Source organism: Cyprinodon tularosa, unplaced genomic scaffold (assembly GCF_016077235.1).
Source record: "Cyprinodon tularosa strain WSP-4 unplaced genomic scaffold, ASM1607723v1 ctg318, whole genome shotgun sequence".
Taxonomy (NCBI): domain Eukaryota; kingdom Metazoa; phylum Chordata; class Actinopteri; order Cyprinodontiformes; family Cyprinodontidae; genus Cyprinodon; species Cyprinodon tularosa.
The window spans coordinates 2517-22727 of record NW_024039028.1 but is presented as its reverse complement, the minus strand read 5'-3'; the positions used below and the strand labels follow the sequence as shown (position 1 = coordinate 22727).

General features: G+C 40.8%; 1 protein-coding gene across 1 annotated transcript in view; it reads left to right on the top strand.

Moving 5' to 3' along the window:
• The window catches only part of LOC119788497 (sister chromatid cohesion protein PDS5 homolog A), a 32026-nt gene extending 12195 nt beyond the window's left edge, over positions 1-19831 (top strand). The window contains exons 3-19 of the mRNA XM_038292862.1: positions 9849-10052; positions 10267-10353; positions 10941-11038; positions 12432-12558; positions 12815-12895; positions 13042-13182; positions 14426-14541; positions 15036-15130; positions 15254-15399; positions 15683-15834; positions 16774-16887; positions 17110-17191; positions 17273-17321; positions 18488-18627; positions 18894-19009; positions 19404-19509; positions 19667-19831. Coding sequence (XP_038148790.1) covers positions 9849-10052; positions 10267-10353; positions 10941-11038; positions 12432-12558; positions 12815-12895; positions 13042-13182; positions 14426-14541; positions 15036-15130; positions 15254-15399; positions 15683-15834; positions 16774-16887; positions 17110-17191; positions 17273-17321; positions 18488-18627; positions 18894-19009; positions 19404-19509; positions 19667-19831 — 2019 coding nt within the window. The remainder of the gene's footprint in view (positions 1-9848; positions 10053-10266; positions 10354-10940; positions 11039-12431; positions 12559-12814; positions 12896-13041; positions 13183-14425; positions 14542-15035; positions 15131-15253; positions 15400-15682; positions 15835-16773; positions 16888-17109; positions 17192-17272; positions 17322-18487; positions 18628-18893; positions 19010-19403; positions 19510-19666) is intronic.
• The last annotated feature ends 380 nt before the right edge of the window (positions 19832-20211 follow it).

Genomic DNA, 20211 nt, shown 5'->3' with positions numbered 1-20211 from the left:
CTGATCTTGATAATGTCGAAAGCAAACAACCTCTCCACAGACGCATGGCTCAATACAAAATAGCAACCTCCTTCGGACAGGACTATGCTGTCTACTTGCACCTTAAGGACAAGGGATACTCATTTGAGAACCAGAATGTTCACATTTTGGACAAAGAAGACAGGTGGTTTTAAAGGGGTTTGAAGGAAACCATTTATGTTAAGAAACAAAAAGCAACCTTAAACAGAGGGGCTGGACTCAAGAACCTACAATGCAACGATGGAGTGTATTCCTTCCTGTTATCATTTCAACCCACCACCCCCATGCAGGGGACAAAACATCTCACCTGGGCAGCCAAGCTGACAATTGCCCCTAATGACCCCCCTTTCAGAGGCATAGCCCAGTATCGGATATTCCAGCCTAACAAAGAACCCAAAACAACTCCCCATTCCTAAGGGGATGAAGGCGGACTCTGGTTCAATTTGCATGTTTTCTAAGCCGAAACAAGTTTTCGGGCTGCTGTATAAAGCTTCAAACTCAACGCTGAATCTGACATTTTGAATTGAAAAAGCTTCCTGAATGGGAAGCGAATTGTCTTCAAACTTGAAAACCAAGTCCAGTGGTTTGTCTTTTAACTTTTCTAGAGTACTTGGGTGGTGCACGAGTCAATGATCTCTAAGACCGCCTGTTGTTTCAGTATTCCTTCATGCTCCAATTCCGGTGTAACATGTTGAAAACTCCATAATTGTTTTTTCTAATTTAAAATAAAAATAAAACTTTGCTTTCAACCCAACTCTGTCTTCGTTCCCAATAAAGAAAAGCTAGAGAACACACTGAATGCTTTTTATTTTTTTTTCTATCATTGTACTTTAAACTATGCAGTTTATAGCTTGACCAAGTGCAGGGATTAGGAATTGTCTGCAAAATATCTCCATGCAACATATTTATAACAATATCATCAGAATAGCTGTTTACCTTTTAAGTTGCATGACAATGATGAACCGGAGAGCATAATAAGAGCAGGCAATAAGAGTTTACTCTTTGCCTGTTTCTGTAAGCTGACTGATGCACAACTGCAGCAAAGCTGTTGAGGTTGCACTGAAATTATGTTGAAAGTATGCCCGGTCCAAGGATGAATCCAGGAAATGTTTGAAGTAAAAATATTCGAAGTTTTTGCCTGGTTTGCATTCGCAAAAAGATTTTTAAACCAGGCCAAACGGGTTCACGTAGTGGCAACAGATTGTTTTAGCAATTAATGTGCATTAATACAGCACAGGAAGAACTATTTTGGTGTTATAAACTTTTCAAATTGGAACTCCTTTTCTTCTTCTACTGTATTTTGTACTGCTTTTACGTTACATCCTCCCCTGCTTTCGGTTTGCAGCAGTAGGCATTAATGCTACAAGCATACGGTTACGGGATCTCTATGTAGAGCCTGATTATTTAACTATACCAGGGTCTGTTTTTAAGGTCTTGGATAGGTTCAGACTAGCATAATCTGCTGTAAATGCAGGACTGGATCCTTATGTTTTGATGTGACAGCAGTCTGAAAGACCATTTAGGTCACCATGGGATCAATAGGCAATCTACAAGAAGGCAGATTGTTTCACATTTAGCTTAAAACAAGAGATGAGACACAGCCTAGGTATTTAGAAACATTTGAACACCACCGAGGAGAGTGTTTCATTACAGTCTCCTTAGATATTATCAGAACTGTTTGCATGAACCACAGAGTGACATCATGGCTTGAATACGAACAATCCTTTAGCTGTTCTGCCCTCTGAAATGTTTTCTGTCCTGAAACTGAACAATAGCATTAGGATCCAGATATATATCAACTCCCCTGCTCAAAAGGCCCACAGAGCAGTGCCTATTCTGGGGAGAGGAGTGTGTGGATATGAGTGTGTGTAGGAGTGAGTGCAGCTCTGAAGTCTGTTAAAGCTGTCGGCCCATCCCCCACAGATCAGACTATCAGGAGAGCTTCACCGCCTAACTTCAGCTCTCACACAGACCACATTTGCATGGCTTTCTAACGATCGTGTTTCAGTAGATTTGTGTCAAAGCAACAGAGCTGATGGTTGGGATGAGAGAAACACAAGCTGAACTCCATCCAGTTGTTAAATCATTTCTTATTAGTGTGTTTGTTTTGTTGGGAAAGTCGGTTTAAAAAGTCACAAAAATGTAATTCTGTAACCCTCTTAAATTACCACCAATGCTTATAACGGAAGTCAATGACTGATTACAGACTAATGAACAGAGTGTGTCTGTTTTTATATTCCTAACAAAAACTCAGCTGAAGAATGTTCATGATCGTGTTTTTAATCACTTTGTTTGGTTTCATCATCCATCCATCCATAAGACATGATCATGTTTTTCTGGGTACTGATTGGGTCCAAATTTTATGCTCACCATTAATTACTGTTCTATTGATCTGTTGACATATTTTTAGATTAACTAAATAATTTTTGTTCTAACTTAATTTATAAGATGGCATAAAAAAATCCAGTTCAGTCTTCCTATACTACTAGACAAAGCATTTTTCTGTTAATAAAATGAAATTTAAGTGGTGAACTCAGTATTAAAATTTGCAACTTAAAATAAAGTATTTTTCTTTTTGCATCATACATAATTGGGTTTGTTTCGTTTAGGTTTGTTTAATATAGATACCCCGGGCATATATTCAATTAACTAATTTAAATGCAAGTAAAATTCATTTATTAATACTTATCTCTGGTTTATACGACAAGATAACCGCTCTGCTGTTTACCCCGATCTTGTCCTTCTCAGGCTCTCGTAATTTTGTGAAAGGTTTTTAAGATGATTTTGTGTTTATAGTGTTTTAACAGTGGCTTGGTCTGCTTGTGAGGTAAAATGTGGTTCATCAAGTATTTTGGATCACCTTGGCCTGTGTGATGTTTCCTGAGTGCGCACAAGGACGTTGACTGTTGAATAGGGCATGTAGCCCATCCATAAGTGATCCTTTTTCCACCTGGATCCCCGCTCTTTTTCACCCTCATGTCCGTCCGTTGTCGCACAAACTTGCCCCCACCTCCTCACTGCATCGGCCGTATCTAGACCCACAGCTAGTTTGTGGTTGTCCCTCTTACGCTGTGGCGTGGAATAACATAGCGCAGACCACGCTCGATATTGGGCATAAATCAAAAGTAAGCTCACTGCGACACACTGCTGCAGGGAGTATAACCAGCCCTTAAACTCGAAGGGAAGTCATATTTAAATTTCAAATTCTTCTGGCTTAAACATGTATATAAATGTATTCTTTATCAGACTATATTGTCCCAAAAGTTAGAAAACTTCTAATAAAAAAAAATCCTTCTTTTTTTTAATTTCATTATTTTATGCAGCCCAGTTAGTCATACGTCAGCTTGTACACCTAAATTTGGCCAATCATATATCAATGATCATCTGATCGCAGCTAATATACGTAACGGTTGAAATAATAAGAATAATTTACTTTACCATTGAGTTCCGTCCCAGTGTTCACGGGGATGGACGTCTTCAGCAGGCGTGTCTTCAGCAGGCGTAGAGCTATCAGAACTGGCAGCGTTGCGAGGCAAGGGCTCAAACATGTACGGCTCTAAGCCTTCTACACCAAATGAAGCTTCTGCCGCCCTGACGTCCTCTTCCACAACAACTTCGTTCCCGCTTTCCTTCTCTAAATAAAAAAAATGTATGACGGAGGAGACTCATCCACGACCTCTGACACAAAACTCTCCTCCTCTTGCATGTTTCGGCTGTCCATAGTGTTCCTTGACAGTGTCGTTCCTAAATCACCAATTTAGTGCTGCTTGGTCCCAATGGAATTTCCCATTGGGAACCTACTAGCACTAAGTTGCTAACTGGTTAGCAAGATGATTCTGAGACTACGGCCACAACCAAACTTGCTTGCGAACCGTTCGCCACAACAATCCCGCCCGCTTGATAAATGACCAATCACATTCACTTTAAAAAGTAAAGTCAGGCACCACTTGGGAGAATTTTGAAATGCAACGGGTGGAACAGCTGCTTCCCTACTACTTTAAATATACCATTAATTTATAAAAGGCACAATTAGATGATTACATGTCCCCAAAAATTAGTAATATTCCACTTCAGATAATGAATAAAGTCCTTAAATGTCATTCTAAAAATACATTTATTTTAAGTATAATATAATCTATGGCTGAAACAATTTGATTTATCGATTATTGAGATAATCAACTAATTTAGTAATCGATTAATCGATAAATGGAGTATAGAGACTGTGAAACATGCCTTTAGCTGACAGAGCCAGCGACTAGGAGCATTAATTATATCAAAATTAATAATAATAATAATACATTTTATTTGTATTGCACTTTACATTTAAAAAAAAAATCTCAAAGTGCTACAGAATTCATAGTTAAAACAAAACCGTACAATAAAAACAGTATACATAGTTAAAATGAGACATTACAATAAAATAACATACGTAGTAAAAACAAAACAGTAAAATAACCATAAAACCACACAGATAAAATACTAACTAATGTTCATAGGCTTTTTTAAATAAAAATGTCTTGAGGCCTTTTTTGAATGCCTCCACACTCTGTGAGACCCTAAGGGACTCTGGGAGGCCATTCCAGAGTTGTGGGGCAACTGCCTGGAAGGCCCTATCTCCCATTGTGCAGAGCTTGACTCTTGGCTGGTGCAGTCGGTGGGTGGAGGTGGTGGAGCGGAGGGTTCTGGAGGCGGTGTGAGGTGTGAGGAGTTCCTTGAGGTAAGCCGGGGCAGTTCCATGTATGCACTGGTGAGTGAGGAGGCAAAGTTTGTAATGTATTCTGTGTTGGATGGGCAGCCAATGAAGGGACCTGAGGACTGGAGTGATGTGTTCGTGTTTGCGCCTCCTCGTCAGGACCCGGGCAGCACAGTTCTGGATGTGCTGCAGCTTTTGTAGACTTTTGCCAGGGACCCCGACGAGGAGGGCATTACAGTAGTCCAATCTGGAGGAGACAAAGGCATGGATTAACTTTTCTGCGTCGGGTTGGGAAAGGGAGGGGCGGAGTTTGGCAATGTTTCTGAGGTGGAGGAAAGAGACCTTGCAGAGGTGACGTATGTGGGAGTCAAACGTGAGATGTGGATCCAATTTGACACCAAGGTTTGTAACAGATGAGGACAGAGGGATGTTTTGACCGAAGATAGGGATACTGTTTAGGGAGAAGGACTTGGTTTGGTGTGGGGTGCCAATGAGAATGGCTTCTGTTTTGCTGCTGTTGAGCTGTAGAAAGTTTTCAGCCATCCATGTCTTTATCTCCTCCAGGCAGCAGTGAAAAGCAGATGGCAGAACTGTGGGAGAAGTGGAGTCCATTTTTATGTACAACTGGGTGTCATCTGCATAACAATGAAAAGATACCTTGTGTTTTTTGATTATCTGACCGAGTGGGAGCATGTAGATGGTGAAAAGGGTCGGCCCAAGGACCGACCCTTGAGGCACTCCGCAGGTGACTGTATGGGGTGATGAATTGGACTGTCCTATGGCAACAAATTCGGACCTTCCCGTGATATATGACTGGAACCAGTTGAGTGTGGTTCCAGAGAGTCCAACTGTGGACTGAAGACAATGGAGTAGGATGGTGTGGTCAACGGTATCAAAGGCATATGATAAGTCCAATAAGAGGAGGAGTGATGGTGAGCCCTGGTCCGCAGTCATGAGTAGGTCATTCATGACGCGGACCAGGGCTGTCTCTGTGCTGTGTGCTGATCGGAAACCGGACTGAAATTTTTCATATAGTTTATGGGTGTGAAGATGACTGTGGAGTTGAGCTGCTACAACTTTTTCCAGAACTTTGGATAGGAATGGCAGGTTTGAAATGGGTCTGTAGTGGGCCAGGATTTCAGGGTCGAGTGAGGGCTTTTTCAGATGGGGGCGAATGACTGCAGTTTTGAGAGCTGGAGGAACCTGACCGGAGTGTAATGACTGGTTAATTATTGCTGTGATTAATGGACTGATGGCTGTGATGTGATTTTTTAGTAGTACAGTGGGGAGAGGGTCCAACACGCAGGTGGATGGCCTCATGCTTTTTAAGATCTTCTCCACCTCTGTCTGCGTGACGTCTGAGAAAACTGAGAAAGTATTGTGTTGGGTTGAGGGAGTGCCGTCAGCGGGTGATAGTGATGGGGCTGTAACAGGGAAGGCTGACCGGATTGATGCTACCTTTGTTTTGAAGAAGTCCATAAATCTGTTACACTGACTAGTACTATTATCGACATGTGCATGTGTGGGAGGTTTGAGCAGAAAATGTATTGTTGAGAATAGTTGTTTTGGGTTTCCAGTGCTGTTTGAGATTTTTTGTGAGAAATATTGGGATCTGGCTGTGGTGAGTGCTCTGACATATGATGTTCGATGTTCACGGTAAGCCTGTCTGAAAACTTGTAGTCCAGTGGAGGTGTATTTCCGCTCCAGGGCACGGCCAGCAGTTTTCATTTTGCGGAGCTCTATGGTGTACCAGGGGGCTGATTTGGAAAAGTGAACTGTTCTTGTTTTTAGAGGTGCATGAGATTCGAGGATATTATGGAGGCTGGAATTGTAGTAGTTAACAGATCCATTAATTGATGTGAACTGTGGGTCAAGTGAGATGTTTTGTATGTCCTGGTTGAGGAGGTTGCCATCTATTGCTTTTAGGTTTCTGAAATGGATCTGACGTTTTGTTTTATTGTACGGGTCTGCTAAAGACAGTTCCATGGAGATGCTGTTGTGGTCTGACATGCCTAAATCATGTACCTGCAGATTGGTGATGGAAGCACTGTCTGTAATAACCAGATCCAGTGTGTGGCCTTTGGTGTGTGTTGGTACTGTGACATGTTGTGTAAGATGTAGACAGTCCAGGAGTTCAAGAAATTCTGCAGCGGGGCGATTTGTGGGGGAGTCTACATGTAGATTGAAATCCCCCTGTATAAGTGTGTTTTTGGCTGTTGCACAAAGGGTTGTCAGGAGATCCTGCAGTTCATTTATGAATTGGGGGTGTGGTTTGGGAGGGCGATAAATGAGAAGAATTGAAACTGTTTCTATTTGTGATTTGCATTTAAAGAGAAGGCATTCGAATGTTGTCAGCTCTAGCAGTGGGTGGGGAGTTATAATTAGGTCCTTGTGATGAATAACAGCAAGACCTCCTCCACGGCCGATGGTCCGAGCCTTTTCCAGGTAGGTGTATCCTGGAGGACAAGCTTCATTTAATGTCAGATACGACCCTGGTTTGTGCCAGGTTTCGGTGAGGCACATTATATCTATGTTTTTGTCCAGTATGCGGTCAGATATCAGGCCGCTCTTATTTGTTAGTGATTGGGTGTTGAAGAGTTCCATTTTTATTTTGGAGGCTGGCTTATATTTTGGGAAAGAGCGGAGAAGACTGAAATCCACTCCGCGTATTCCAGCCCTCCAGTATTGTGGCTTATTAGTCCTTGTATTGGGCATGCTCTGATGACGTGCTGATTGAGCGCCGCGGAGTTGCAGCAGGTGAACATGGTGGGGTCCGGGTGGATACGAGCTGGTGAGGGAGTCTCCCCATCTGTGGGATATGGCCGATCCGCGTCCGTATATAGGTCGACAGTGGTGCGGTCCGGTCTCGCCATGGTTGACTGGAGCCGTCAGGGGATGATGTGCCAGTCCGGAATGTAGCCGCAGCGTGGCTAGCATGCGTGGTCTGTCCCAGGTAGACACGCCGCTCCCGGGCCATGATAGCTCCGTTCCGCTGATCGCCTCGCCCGTCCGGGACACCATGAGTACCTCGCCGTCTGTGGAAAAGGACGTTGCTCCTGCTGACTGGAAAAACCTCTTGGGCTTTGCTTCAACAGGCAAGTAAGTAGCAGTCAGGTAGCCGGTGGGTAGCCGGCGGGAAGCAGCCAGGTAGCCGGTGGGTAGCCGGCGGGAAGCAGCCAGGTAGCCGGTGGGTAGCCGGCGGGAAGCAGCCAGGTAGCCGGCGGGAAGCAGCCAGGTAGCCCGGTGGGTAGCCGGCGGGAAGCAGCCAGGTAGCCGGTGGGTAGCAGCCAGGTAGCCGGTGGGTAGCAGCCAGGTAGCCGGTGGGTAGCAGCCAGGTAGCCGGTGGGTAGCAGCCAGGTAGCCGGTGGGTAGCAGCCAGATAGCCGGTGGGTAGCCGCCAGATAGCCGGTGGGTAGCAGCCAGGTAGCCGGCGGTACCTGATCGAAACAGCAGAGCAAGTAAAACCATCGTGAAGCTTAAACAGTCCCAAAGCTGCCGCTTAGCCGTTATTTGAGGTCCGCTTCTCCCCATGCCAATCCATTCAGTTAGAATGGAGTTCTTCGACTGCTTCTCATCGACGCTGCGGCTGCGGGAAATCACACAGAATCAGTGAGCCTTTCCCAAAGCGCTGTCAGTCAAAAAGGGGGCCCTGTCTTCAGGGGGAGGGCCCTGAAAGCGTAGACGGGGCCCAGGGCTGATTGCTGGCTTGTAAAATTGTACAAATTGTAAAAAATATATAAACATTTTGCATTTAAAATAAAAAAAATAAAAAAAAACTTTTCATCTGTCAATATGCTCAATCCAGAATGCCTCAGATGGAAACATTTTAGTTTCACCTGGTTTCATTTAGTAAAAAAATATTTAATTAAATTATTAATAAAAAAAATTATCAATAGTAGGGATGGGAATCGAAAACCGGTTCCTGTTCAGAACCAGTTCCGTATTTTCCGATTCCATGGCATCGTTTGGCAGCTCGCTGAACGATTCTTTTTTCGATTCCCGCAGCACCAGAGCCTAGAGCGCCGGCTCTGGGGAGAACGATTTACGTCACGTTTTTTTACGTAAGTTACGCAAGTTACGCAAGTTATGCAAGTTACGCAAGTTGGAAGAACTATTCGAGGAGGAAGACAACGAGCTGCGGTCACTTTGTGAATCAAAGCCCCGTCTTTCCTTAGCCCAGAGGGTAGACCAGGAAATCCAGCTCTATAAAAGCTTGCCCTCCATCCCCTGCAGGGATAGCGCCACACTGTGGTGGTGGAACAAGCAAGATACGCTGCCCTTGCTATCTGGTCTGGCTGAAAACTACCTCTGTGTGCAGGCTTCCTCCACCCCATCTGAGAGGGTGTTCTCCACGGCTGGAAACACCTTAAGCGCTGAAAGATCCCGTATCCTTCCAGAAAAAGCAGATATGCTCATCTTTCTGCAAAATAACTGTTAATTTTCCCTACTACTGTTTTATAATTAGTATTTTTTGTTATTTAAAATAGGTTATTATCCCATCATTTATTATTAGACATTGTTGGTTATTAAGTTTGTTCTTGTATTCATTTTTCATTTAAACACAGATGTTACTCCAGTTTCACATTTCCTGTGGACATCTTGATCTTGTTGATTTTGTAAGATTGTGCAATAGTTAAGTAAACAAAGTTGATGCTGATAATCAAACTGTTTGTTCTCCTTTTTCCCCCAAATTGGAATCGAAAAAAGAATCGATAAAGAATCGAATCGTTTCATAGAATCGAAAAGGGAATCGGAATCGTGAAAATCTTTTCAATTCCCAACCCTAATCAACAGATTAATCAATTTACAAAATAATTGTTAGTTGCCTCCCTAATATTTTCATTTCTCTTGATGTGCATACATTTATCTAGAGTGAAGTAATTCTATGTATTTTCGTGAGGTCTGCATTCTGTTGCAGTATTATGTGAGCTGACCAACAGGAAGTACTAAAACAGATGCTAAAACACAAGAAAAAAGGGTTGCTTTACAACTGAAAAATTACTAATCAGGGGCAGTTTTGCTTTGTGTTGTAGCGGTTATTTGCAAACGTCCATATCAAATGCATTGTCTTTGAAAATACCCTAAAGGTCCTTGGATAGAAGCGCTCTAATATGACCATCCTTGATGTGTCTCACAGATGGTGGTAAAGACCTACATGGACATGGACCAAGACTCCGAGGAGGAGAAGCAGCAGTATCTGGGACTGGCGCTCCACCTCGCCTCTGAGTTTTTCCTGAGGAACCCCAATAAAGACGTTCGGCTCCTGGTGGCCTGCTGTCTGGCGGACATCTTTAGGATATATGCTCCTGAGGCGCCCTACACCTCCCACGACAAGCTGAAGGTCAGCATTAGATCCCTAATATTGTATAATCTTTCATTATTCCTCCACGTCGAGCTCATGTCAGCATTTTGAAATGATGGCTGTTTGCACTGTGGCGTATGATTAAAACCTGCATCCATTAAACTTCTACAGGCCTCCTTTTAACCATATTATAAAGCCTTCCTGCTCCCTTTAAAACCACAGGAAATTAATCAGATGCTTTTCTCTCCTCCAGGACATCTTTCTGTTCATCACCAGACAGTTAAAGGGACTAGAAGACACCAAGAGCCCTCAGTTCAACAGATATTTCTATCTGTTGGAGGTAAATTTCAATATTTGTAAAAATCAAAGGATTAAAGAAAAAGTAGTTTAAGGATTGGGCTATTTTTAATCTAATCGTGAATATTTTCAGTCATCCAGGGCATTGTCATTCCAAAAAAGTGAAAAAAACAAAACAATCCACTGGACTTTGTTTCCAAGTTTGAAGACGTTTTGCTTCCCGTTCCCAATTCCCCCTAATGACCAGTATCCGGTATTGCAGGCTAACAAAGAACCAAAACTGCTCCCCATTCCTAAGAGGCGGACCCGTTCGTGCCATTCAATTTGTATGTTTTCTAAGCCAAAACAAGGCTTTGTTTTGGTCCACTCTATAAAGCCTTAAACTCAGCGCTATTTTTGACATTTTGAATTGAAAAAGCTTCCTGGATGGGAAGCAAAATGTCTTTAAACTTGGAATCAAAGTTCAGTGAATCAACTTTTTGGAATATTTTTTATCTACTGCAAAATACATTTTTTTCGAGGACAAATATTTGATTTTCAATTATTTAAAGATTTCTCTGTTATAGATCAGGGGAATATGTTTAATATCGAGGCCTAAAGAGTAATTCTTAATGTTTGTGTTTCCATCAGAACCTTGCGTGGGTGAAATCATACAATATCTGCTTCGAACTGGAGGACTGCAACGAGATCTTTATCCAACTCTTCAAAACTCTTTTCTCTGTTATAAAGTAAGTCGCTTGGTTGTTGAATCTTTCATGGGCTGCTTATATTCAAGCTTTAAGATAGGATGTTCAGTATTAGGTATTAGAAAATGAGATGAGGTTTATTTTATTCATTGTTAAATGAGAACTCTCCTTTTTTGTGTTCTTTACATTTCTTCCTCTAATAACATGAAAATTGTATAAAATAAATGCTAGATACCAAATAAAAGGGCTTTGACTTAAAATAAATAAATCATTAATTGTGAAGTAAATTATCCTGCTAATCAATAAAATTATGTATTTTAAGAAAATCCATATTTTGTTTAAGAGGAGTCTCAAAAAAAGGAGCATTTGTGTTCTAAATGTTTTTGGCTCAATCTTTTATTTTAATTCTTGTCTTTTTTTAAACAAATGCATGTATTCTCAGTGATAATATTATAAAATGGGTCATGCTACGTTCAGAGCGCAATCGGCAGGAACAGCAAAAACGTGCTGCTTCATTTTTGATGCTTGTCAGTTTAGTTCTGACGCGCGGCTGAAGCATCTTGGCTGCTCCAGCTGCGCGGTGGAAAAAGTGGTTCTGATGCGCATTGGGCAGAGCTACCCTGTCCTTTCTTTGCCTGTAACAATGGCAGCTATATTTGCTGTGATCAGTGGGTAAAAAGTAGTTTTAATATGTTTTTAAGTGAGAAAGTCCACCTGAAAACTCCCATCTGTGCAGTCAGTTCATGAAGATTACATCCTGCCTTCAAATATTATTTCGCTGTCTGAGCCGCTCAGACCCCCACATAATTGGTGTTGCACTGCCACTAGGAATCCCTTTCAACGGCAGCCTCTGGCCCGGTTTGCCGCGGCGGCTGGAAGGCGTTTTTTGTGTACGTAATCCAAACTGTGGGAACCAGGATAATAAAAGCGGACATGTTTTGCCGGCACATTTCGGCATATTAAGTTAAATTAGGCGTTAAAAAAAACTGTTTCAGAGGACTGATCATAGTGATCTGTATCATCAGCGTTGTGTCTGCCTCCCTGCCAGCTCCCAGATCAGCTTCTCTGATTGGTTGATGTGGCACGTCAAGCAGCCAAAGTTCAATTTCTCCAACTACAGCAGCTGCTGCGTTTGCACGACGCGCTGCTTCAGCTGCTCAGACACGCTGCGCCCGCTGCTCAAAACGCTCTACAGGATGTTTTGCTGCGCCTTGATGTGCGTCAACCATTGACTTTGCATGTAAACTAGCTGCTCCTGCTGCCTCTGCTGCTTTAGGTCTGAACGTAGCATCTTTCTTTTGAAAAAAGATTGTTTCCTGTATTTACCCCAATGAGTTCACCCAATGACGCCATTCAGGAACAACAGTTTGTATTTTACCATGAAGCTATTGATGGCGTTAACACTTGGGAGCTCGTCTCTTCCTCTGCTCATCAGTAACAGCCATAACCAGAAGGTGCAGATGCACATGATGGATCTGATGAGTTCTATCATCATGGAGGGAGACGGAGTCACACAAGAGCTGCTGGACACAATTCTAATCAACCTCATACCTGCACACAAGGTGAGCATGGTGGGACGGTTTTATTAGAAAGAATTCAGGTGGGATCCAGGTTTATTTATAGGCATACAGGAACGAAAGATGATAAATTTAGAAAATAGTTCAGGAAAAATGAACTTAGTTTGTTTTTGTGTTAGAAATGTAACAAAACACAATCCAGTGCTGACATGCAGTCAAAAAGCTGAGAAATTCTCTGATTGAAGTCAAAGCAAAACACGCTTTATTTTAGACTATTTTTTTCATCTTTCCTTCGGATCAGAATCTGAACAAGCAAGCCTACGATCTCGCCAAGACTCTTCTGAAGAGGACGGTCCAAACCATTGAGACGTGCATTGCAAACGTGAGATTTTATAGTTTTTTTCATTCCTCATATTGGCTGTTTGTCCTTGGTTCTGTAACTCTCCTCTCCGTATGACACCAAGTCGTGTATTAATCGGTCGTCTCCCACTTGGTCCCCTCCTTCTGTGCTTCCATGTTCTCTCACAGTTCTTCAATCAGGTTTTGGTGATGGGCAAGTCCTCAGTCAGCGACCTGTCAGAGCACGTCTTTGACCTCATCCAGGAGCTGTTTGCCATCGACCCCATGCTGCTGATCTCTGTCATGCCTCAGCTGGAGTTCAAGCTTAAGGTAAGAAAAACTGTATCCACGTCCAACCCTCATCCTCACAGTTCGATTGTAGAGATTTTAAGGCTGCAGCAATCAATTTTTCCTTGTGAACAGTTTTCCATTTTATTAATGAATCTATTAACATTTTCCCTTGTAAAATCAACATTATTTAAATTTATTTTTTAAAGTTTTGTCTTAATTATTGTTTTAAAACAGCCTTTCTGTTTAAGATTCTGAACAATCCAGTTAGCGATTATTGAATTTCTAATTTGTCAACAGTTAATTCAATAATCAATTAGCCTGAATAATTCTTTAAGGCTTAATGAATATTTGATTTTTTTTTTTTACCAAATTTAAAGCAGGATAGAAAGCACTCCTTTATTTTTGAACCCCCTTTGAAATTCTGCATTCCAGCAGTTTTTGGGGAAGAAAAAGATAATAGCTATAAATAAAGATAAAATAAAAACAGCCGATGTGTTTCCATTTGAAGCTGAAAGAAAGATTCGGGTTATTTCAGTGTTCGAAGAAATGCAGTATTTTAAAATGTAAATCCCTTTATTTTCCCACACTGGGGAAACTCTGCATTTAACCCATCCCCGTGGGATGCAGTGGGCTGCATTTGTGCAGCGCCTGGGGAGCAGTGTGGGGTTAAGGGTCTTGCTCAGGAACCCAGAGTGGATCAAACCGGGTTCTTGTAACTTTCTCAGAGGACAAGCGCACTGCTCTAACCACTAGACCAAGACTCCTAATGTATGATTTCTATCATATTGTCAGCTTAGCATTAGCTTAGCATAGTTTGTTGTTTTTTTTTTGTTTTTTTATTATGTGCCTGCATTTCAGGGCTTTATAGAAACAGATTTAGACAAAACAAGGAAAAAGAATAATCTACAGAGCACTTTTACAAACAGCATACAGGGATCATCAATGCCCAATAAAAAGTCGATTGGTTTATGGATTAAAAGTTTCACCTTTATATATGTTGAGAAGCGCAAATGAGATGCCTTATGCATGGTAAACAAAAAGACAAAACTTTTTGATAAAGTAAAGACATGTTTTTTTTCCCTCGTATTCTTGTAGAATAAATATCAACATTTAAATCATTTTTACTAACCCCTTCCCTTTTCTGTATGAATTTATTTTTTTTTTTTTTGAGAACTGTAAAAAATGTATGCTGTTTTGTTTGTTGTGAGAGAAAAAAAGTAATGGGGGGGGGGAATAAAAAATGTTAAAGAATGATTTATGGTTTTGGTTTTGTTGTGTGCAGAGCAACGACGGAGAGGAGCGTCTAGCGGTTGTACGGTTGCTTGCAAAATTATTTGGGGCCAAAGACTCAGAGCTAGCATCACAGAACAGACCGCTGTGGCAATGTTTCTTAGGACGGTGAGTCACCTCAGCATTGATGGTGTTTTAAAAGATTTATACATCGAAATTTAGAAAAATAGGTTTAACTTTTTCATAGGGTGTGATGGTAACTGCCTGTCGAAATATAGACGTTGGTATCTAAATTTGTAGAAGGTAAATCGATTAACGTATTTGATCAACTCTTACATACAAGACATTCGCTGTTTCCTCTTTGAGAGTGGAAGTTCAGAAGTTTGCAACACAATTAGCAAAATAGAAACAGATGCATTACCGCCACCAACTGGTAAGGAGAGTAACTGCTTCGTCAGGTTGTAGATTAATACTTGTAAATTTTAGATTTTTATATCTAATTATGATGTTTTTTATTGACACTTATCTTACCCTGTCGTTATTTTTAAGTGTTTTGCAGATGAGGTTTAATCATTTTTTATGTATGTGCTGATTTTTTTTTGTTTTTTTTTTGCTTGTAACAGTGTAAAATATATAATTCATTCAATTAAATTATTTTGTAGGTTCAACGACATCCATGTACCAGTCAGACTAGAGTGTGTAAAGTTCGCTAGCCACTGCCTTATGAACCACCCTGACCTGGCTAAAGACTTGACAGGTGGGCTTTAAGTTGTGTTTGTGGCTTGTTGCTCGATTCATGTAGATTTCTTTTGATCTTTTCGTAATCTTCCCGTCAGCTGCTTTAACTGAAGACGAGGTTTTAATGTCGTAACTTTTGCAGAATATTTGAAAGTGCGTTCCCACGACCCGGAAGAAGCCATCCGACACGATGTCATTGTCACCATCATCAACGCCGGAAAGAAGGACCTGAACTTGGTCAATGACCAGTTGTTGGGTTTTGTGCGGGAAAGGACTCTGGACAAGAGGGTAGGGAACTAGAGCTGGAGAACTTTTTTCATTCTAACAAAAGTTTGTTGTCTGGGATTTTCTGTTTATATGTACAATAATATATAATACTTTTTAACACAATTTGAATGTTGCCATGTATCCAGGAGATCTAAACAAATCATTTTTTTTATGTGAATCTATAAAAATCCATATAAATATGCAATAACTTTATATTTCCTTTGGAACAAACACAAGTTTATCTACTTCCTGTAACTTTTATCCCCTTGTTAATCTCTTCCATTTTGTATCCCTTGTTCTATAGTGGCGTGTGCGTAAAGAGGCCATGATGGGCCTGGCTCAGCTTTATAAGAAATACTGTCTGCACCACGAGGCTGGAAAGGAGTCGGCCCAGAAGATCAGCTGGATCAAAGACAAACTGCTGCACATCTACTATCAGAACAGCATCGATGACAAGTGAGAGCAAACATACTGTATTCCCCCACCCCCAATCACATGACAGAGAAGCCTGTTCATCTTAGTCCCTCTGCAAAATAACAGTTAGAGAACAGGCCTTAAATTAGGTGAAATTGTGCTAGCTTTATAAATCAAGAAATGGCTGCAAGAAATTAACTTCTCCCATAAAATGTACTCAAATTAATTTGAGCAATAATTAAAATAATTTATGTTAATTTCTCCATAAGTAATGATAAGGATGGCACCAAGTCTCCATCAAGCGGTTGGATTGGATCTCATTTGTAAGCTAAGGGTTTGTTGCATTTAGAGAAGATTATAAACATGTGAAGCTGCTAAAAGCTGCTGTGACTGTTTATTTTAGCCAACCTGGGTTTGATAAAAAAAAAACAAATACAGATTAACTAAAGAAAAAAAATGGAGTAATCTGTGAAGTACAGTGTAGGATCTGTGATGCTGTGGGCCCGTTTCTCATCTGAAGGCCCTTTGAACATTGTTGCAGTGCCAAAACTGCAGTTTGAAATCCTAGTAGATTTTAAGTGGCTTACTGTACCTGTAAAATGACCAAGGGTCGTCTTTAATTAAGATTGTGGCTCCAAATTTGAACACAGCAATGATACATATGTATAAAATCAACCGTGCTCCTTGGTTATATAGGGAACCTTTAAGATGGGTCTAAGAGAAGACTGACTGTTTGCTCCAAGTGGAAAGTTACAGAGAAGTTTTGGGCTGTATGTGGAAAAAATCAGCAGGAGGTTTATTATAGTGGGATCTCCTGCACTAAATAAATTCTACATTTATCATAAGGTGATTTTATATCAAGGCTTCTGGTGCATCTTCACCAGTCAGTCACATCAAATACGGGGAACCTGACCTATCAGACTGTAAAATACTTTCTTTTAAATCTTTTTTTTTTTTTTATATGAAACTTTTCTTTTCTAGGTTGCTAGTGGAGAAGATTTTTGCCCAGTATATGGTCCCTCACAGTCTGGACACAGAGGAGAAGATGAAATGTCTGTACTACCTGTATGCCTGCCTGGACACTAATGCCGTCAAGTGAGTAAATATTTAGCATTTTTCATCTGTAAACTAAACATGCATTTATACATGCAACTATTGCGCATAAATATTGATCTGAAACCACTGAGAGAAAACCATCAACCCTCTGTCCACCTGCAGACCGAGGGTCATACCATGAAAGGGCAGCAAGTCTGGATAACAGCAGCGTATTGATTCCCGACTTTCATTTCTCTATTTCTTCTTGATCTTTTCTTCCAGGGCCCTGAATGAGATGTGGAAGTGTCAGAACATGCTCAGAAGTCTCGTAAAAGAGCTGCTCGATCTTCACAAGATGCCAGTGGTGAGTTGGTCCTTCCTTTACGTTTCAGGATTTTGGAAAATAAGAAGGATCTATAACGTGTTTCCTTCTCCCTTTTGCTAGTCTGAGGCCAACACCACCGCGATGCTGGGGAAGCTTATGAGTATCGCAAGTAAGTTGGAAGGAAACTTTACATCCACAAACCTGATGGGATTTGATGTGATCAACACATAAATGAAAGTAGAATAGAAACAACATGGTTTTCTTTTGTTAATGTGAATTCTAAAAAAGAGGGAAGTGTAATAGTATTTATCTGACCTGATTTAGTGCATTATAGAACCACATTTAGCTAGAGTTATGGCTGCTGATCCATAAAAACATGCCCTGCAACCTTTTATCATTGTACAGTTGTGCTATACACTTGATCGATTGAACGGGGCTCTGTTAAACGTTAAAAGCTTGAGGTATTGTTTAATAACCCCCTCTGTGTCAGTCCTCCTCACTTCTTTCTCCCTGACCTGCCTATATTCCTTCTTTTCCACCATACAGTTTGTTTACTGAGATTCTCTAACCTCTGCCTTTACAGAACAGCTGTGAGTACACTGATTAAACTGCACAGCATCAGAATAAAGAGATCCAAATTTACCGCAGCCTTTAGATTATTAGGGAACAAACATAAAATAAGGTCGGCCTGCGTCTAAAATCTCTGGTATATGTGGGCTGATCATCAGCTTCTGTTTCAGGTTTAGGGAACCCAAAGATTAATGATAAAAGGGTCAGTTGTTCTTCTTGCAAGGGCCATTAAACTTTAAATAGTTAGGACTACATCTATTTCCTTAAAAGTGTCTGTCTGGAGTCTTTTGTTTCGTCAAATGACAATAGCATTTATACTAATTTCAGTTAAATGAATAAACATGTCCCAAAATAGAAAAACTGCATCCACCTCAACTTCTACTTCTTAAACCCCTTGACATCCGAACAACAATATATATTGTTGTTTACTATTGTTCTCGGAGTAATATTACTTGATTAAGCCTTTTCTATAATCTATAAAATAAATAATAAATGTTTGATTTGTGCTGATATCATGTCAGGTTCAGCCAATACTTTAAACTGTGATATCGTTCTCATATCAGAAAGAGGTTATAAAAGAAAACAAAGCTTTTGTTATATTGCATCTACTTTATGTTGGTTTATCATATAAAAACATACTTAAAAACACTGACTTCTGACAAAGTAATGTAGCGAAATATTGAATTAAAGGGCTGTGAATACTTTTGGTGACGAGATGTAATCCTCAACCCAGGTGCGACTATAACTTTGAGGATTGTGTTGCAGAGAACCTACCGGATGCCGGGAAGGCCCAGGACTTCATGAAGAAATTCAACCAGGTTCTGAGTGAAGATGAGAAGCTCAGAATCCAGCTGGAGATGCTCATCAGTCCAACGTGTTCCTGCAAGCAGGCTGAGATCTGTGTGGTGAGGAGACACTCTATGCCTGCTGGAACAAATGTTCTGATTAACACACACCAACGTAGTTTATGTCAACAGGTCTGCTGTAACTCAAGTCTTAAAGGCTAGGAATTTATGTTGGATGCCAGACCTGGCTCTAGTTTGGCTTTCTTTGTCGCACTTAAAAGCATTAGTGGTCATCAAACGATGCAAAGCCTTTTAATAAATTATGTAAGCTATATAAGATGAGAACGGGGAATCTTTGTATTTATTGTAATTTTTATTTTGTGCAGAGGGAAATTACTCGCAAGCTGACATTCCCAAAACAGCCCACCAATCCTTTCCTAGAGATGGTCAAGTTCCTGCTGGAGCGGATCGCACCGGTTCACATCGACTCTGAAGCCATCAGGTCAGAAACCTTCTAATTTAAAATAGATACTATGTGGTTTTTTTTTGTTTTTTTTTATAGAGAGTACTAAAATAGATCCAGACAAGCATTGCAGCTTCTGTTTACTCTGTAACTAAGTGCTTTTATAATGCTATCTGTGTTTGTATTGTGTAACAGGTCCATTAACCAATCTTTCTCATTTACTGAGCCATCTAGTGGTGCAAACAGGAAACTGCAAGACCCAATCTGGGCCTTTTTCTTCTTTTTTTTCCCCCTATTTGTTTAATGGAAAAATACTATAAGAGATGAAAAACTGGCTGATTATTTGCTTTATGCTGTTTTAGGAGAATAATGAGATAAAAACATGATTTAATGGTTTCTTTTGTTTGCTAATAACATGTTACTCTTGCTGTAGTGCTTTGGTTAAGCTGCTGAATAAGTCCATTGAGGGAACAGCTGACGATGAGGAGGAAGGTGTTACCCCTGATACAGCAATCCGTTCTGGGCTCGAGCTGCTTAAGGTATATGTGGGAGAGGAAAACAAATATGAGATGTGTGGAACGTTCAGAATATTTGAACAAACTGTGCAGCTTTCAAAATGACTACAAGAAAACTGAAGCAAAGTTTACTGATCAAAAAGTGTTTGTATATCTTTTGTTTTGTTTTTTATGATTGTAGGTCCTGTCATTCACTCATCCCACAGCATTCCACTCAGCTGAGACCTACGAATCTCTGCTCCAGTGTTTGAAGATGGAGGACGACAAAGTGGCAGAGGCTGCCATTCAGATTTTCCGCAACACCGGCCAGAAGATTGAGACGGAGTTACAACAGATAAGATCGTAAGAGATGCTCTAGAGGCACAAACCATCCTCTTTCGATGTGCAGAGGGTATAAATAAGTCCTAACACTTTTTCTTTGTGATTTTCTCTGGTGAAATAAGTGAGAGATCCAAATAAGGCTGAACCAATTAATCGGATTAATCAATCATTGAAATAATCGCCAACTAATTTAGTAATCGATTAATCATTAAATGGAGAGACTCTAAAACAGGCATCCCCAAACTCGGTCCTCAAGGCCCCCTGTCTTGCAGGTTTTAGAGGTTTCTCTGCTCCAGCACAGCTGATTTTAATTGAAAGCTGATTAACAGGGTTTGGGTCTACTGCAATCATTATAATCAGCTGTGCTGAAGCAGAGAAACCTCTAAAACCTGCAGGACAGGGGGC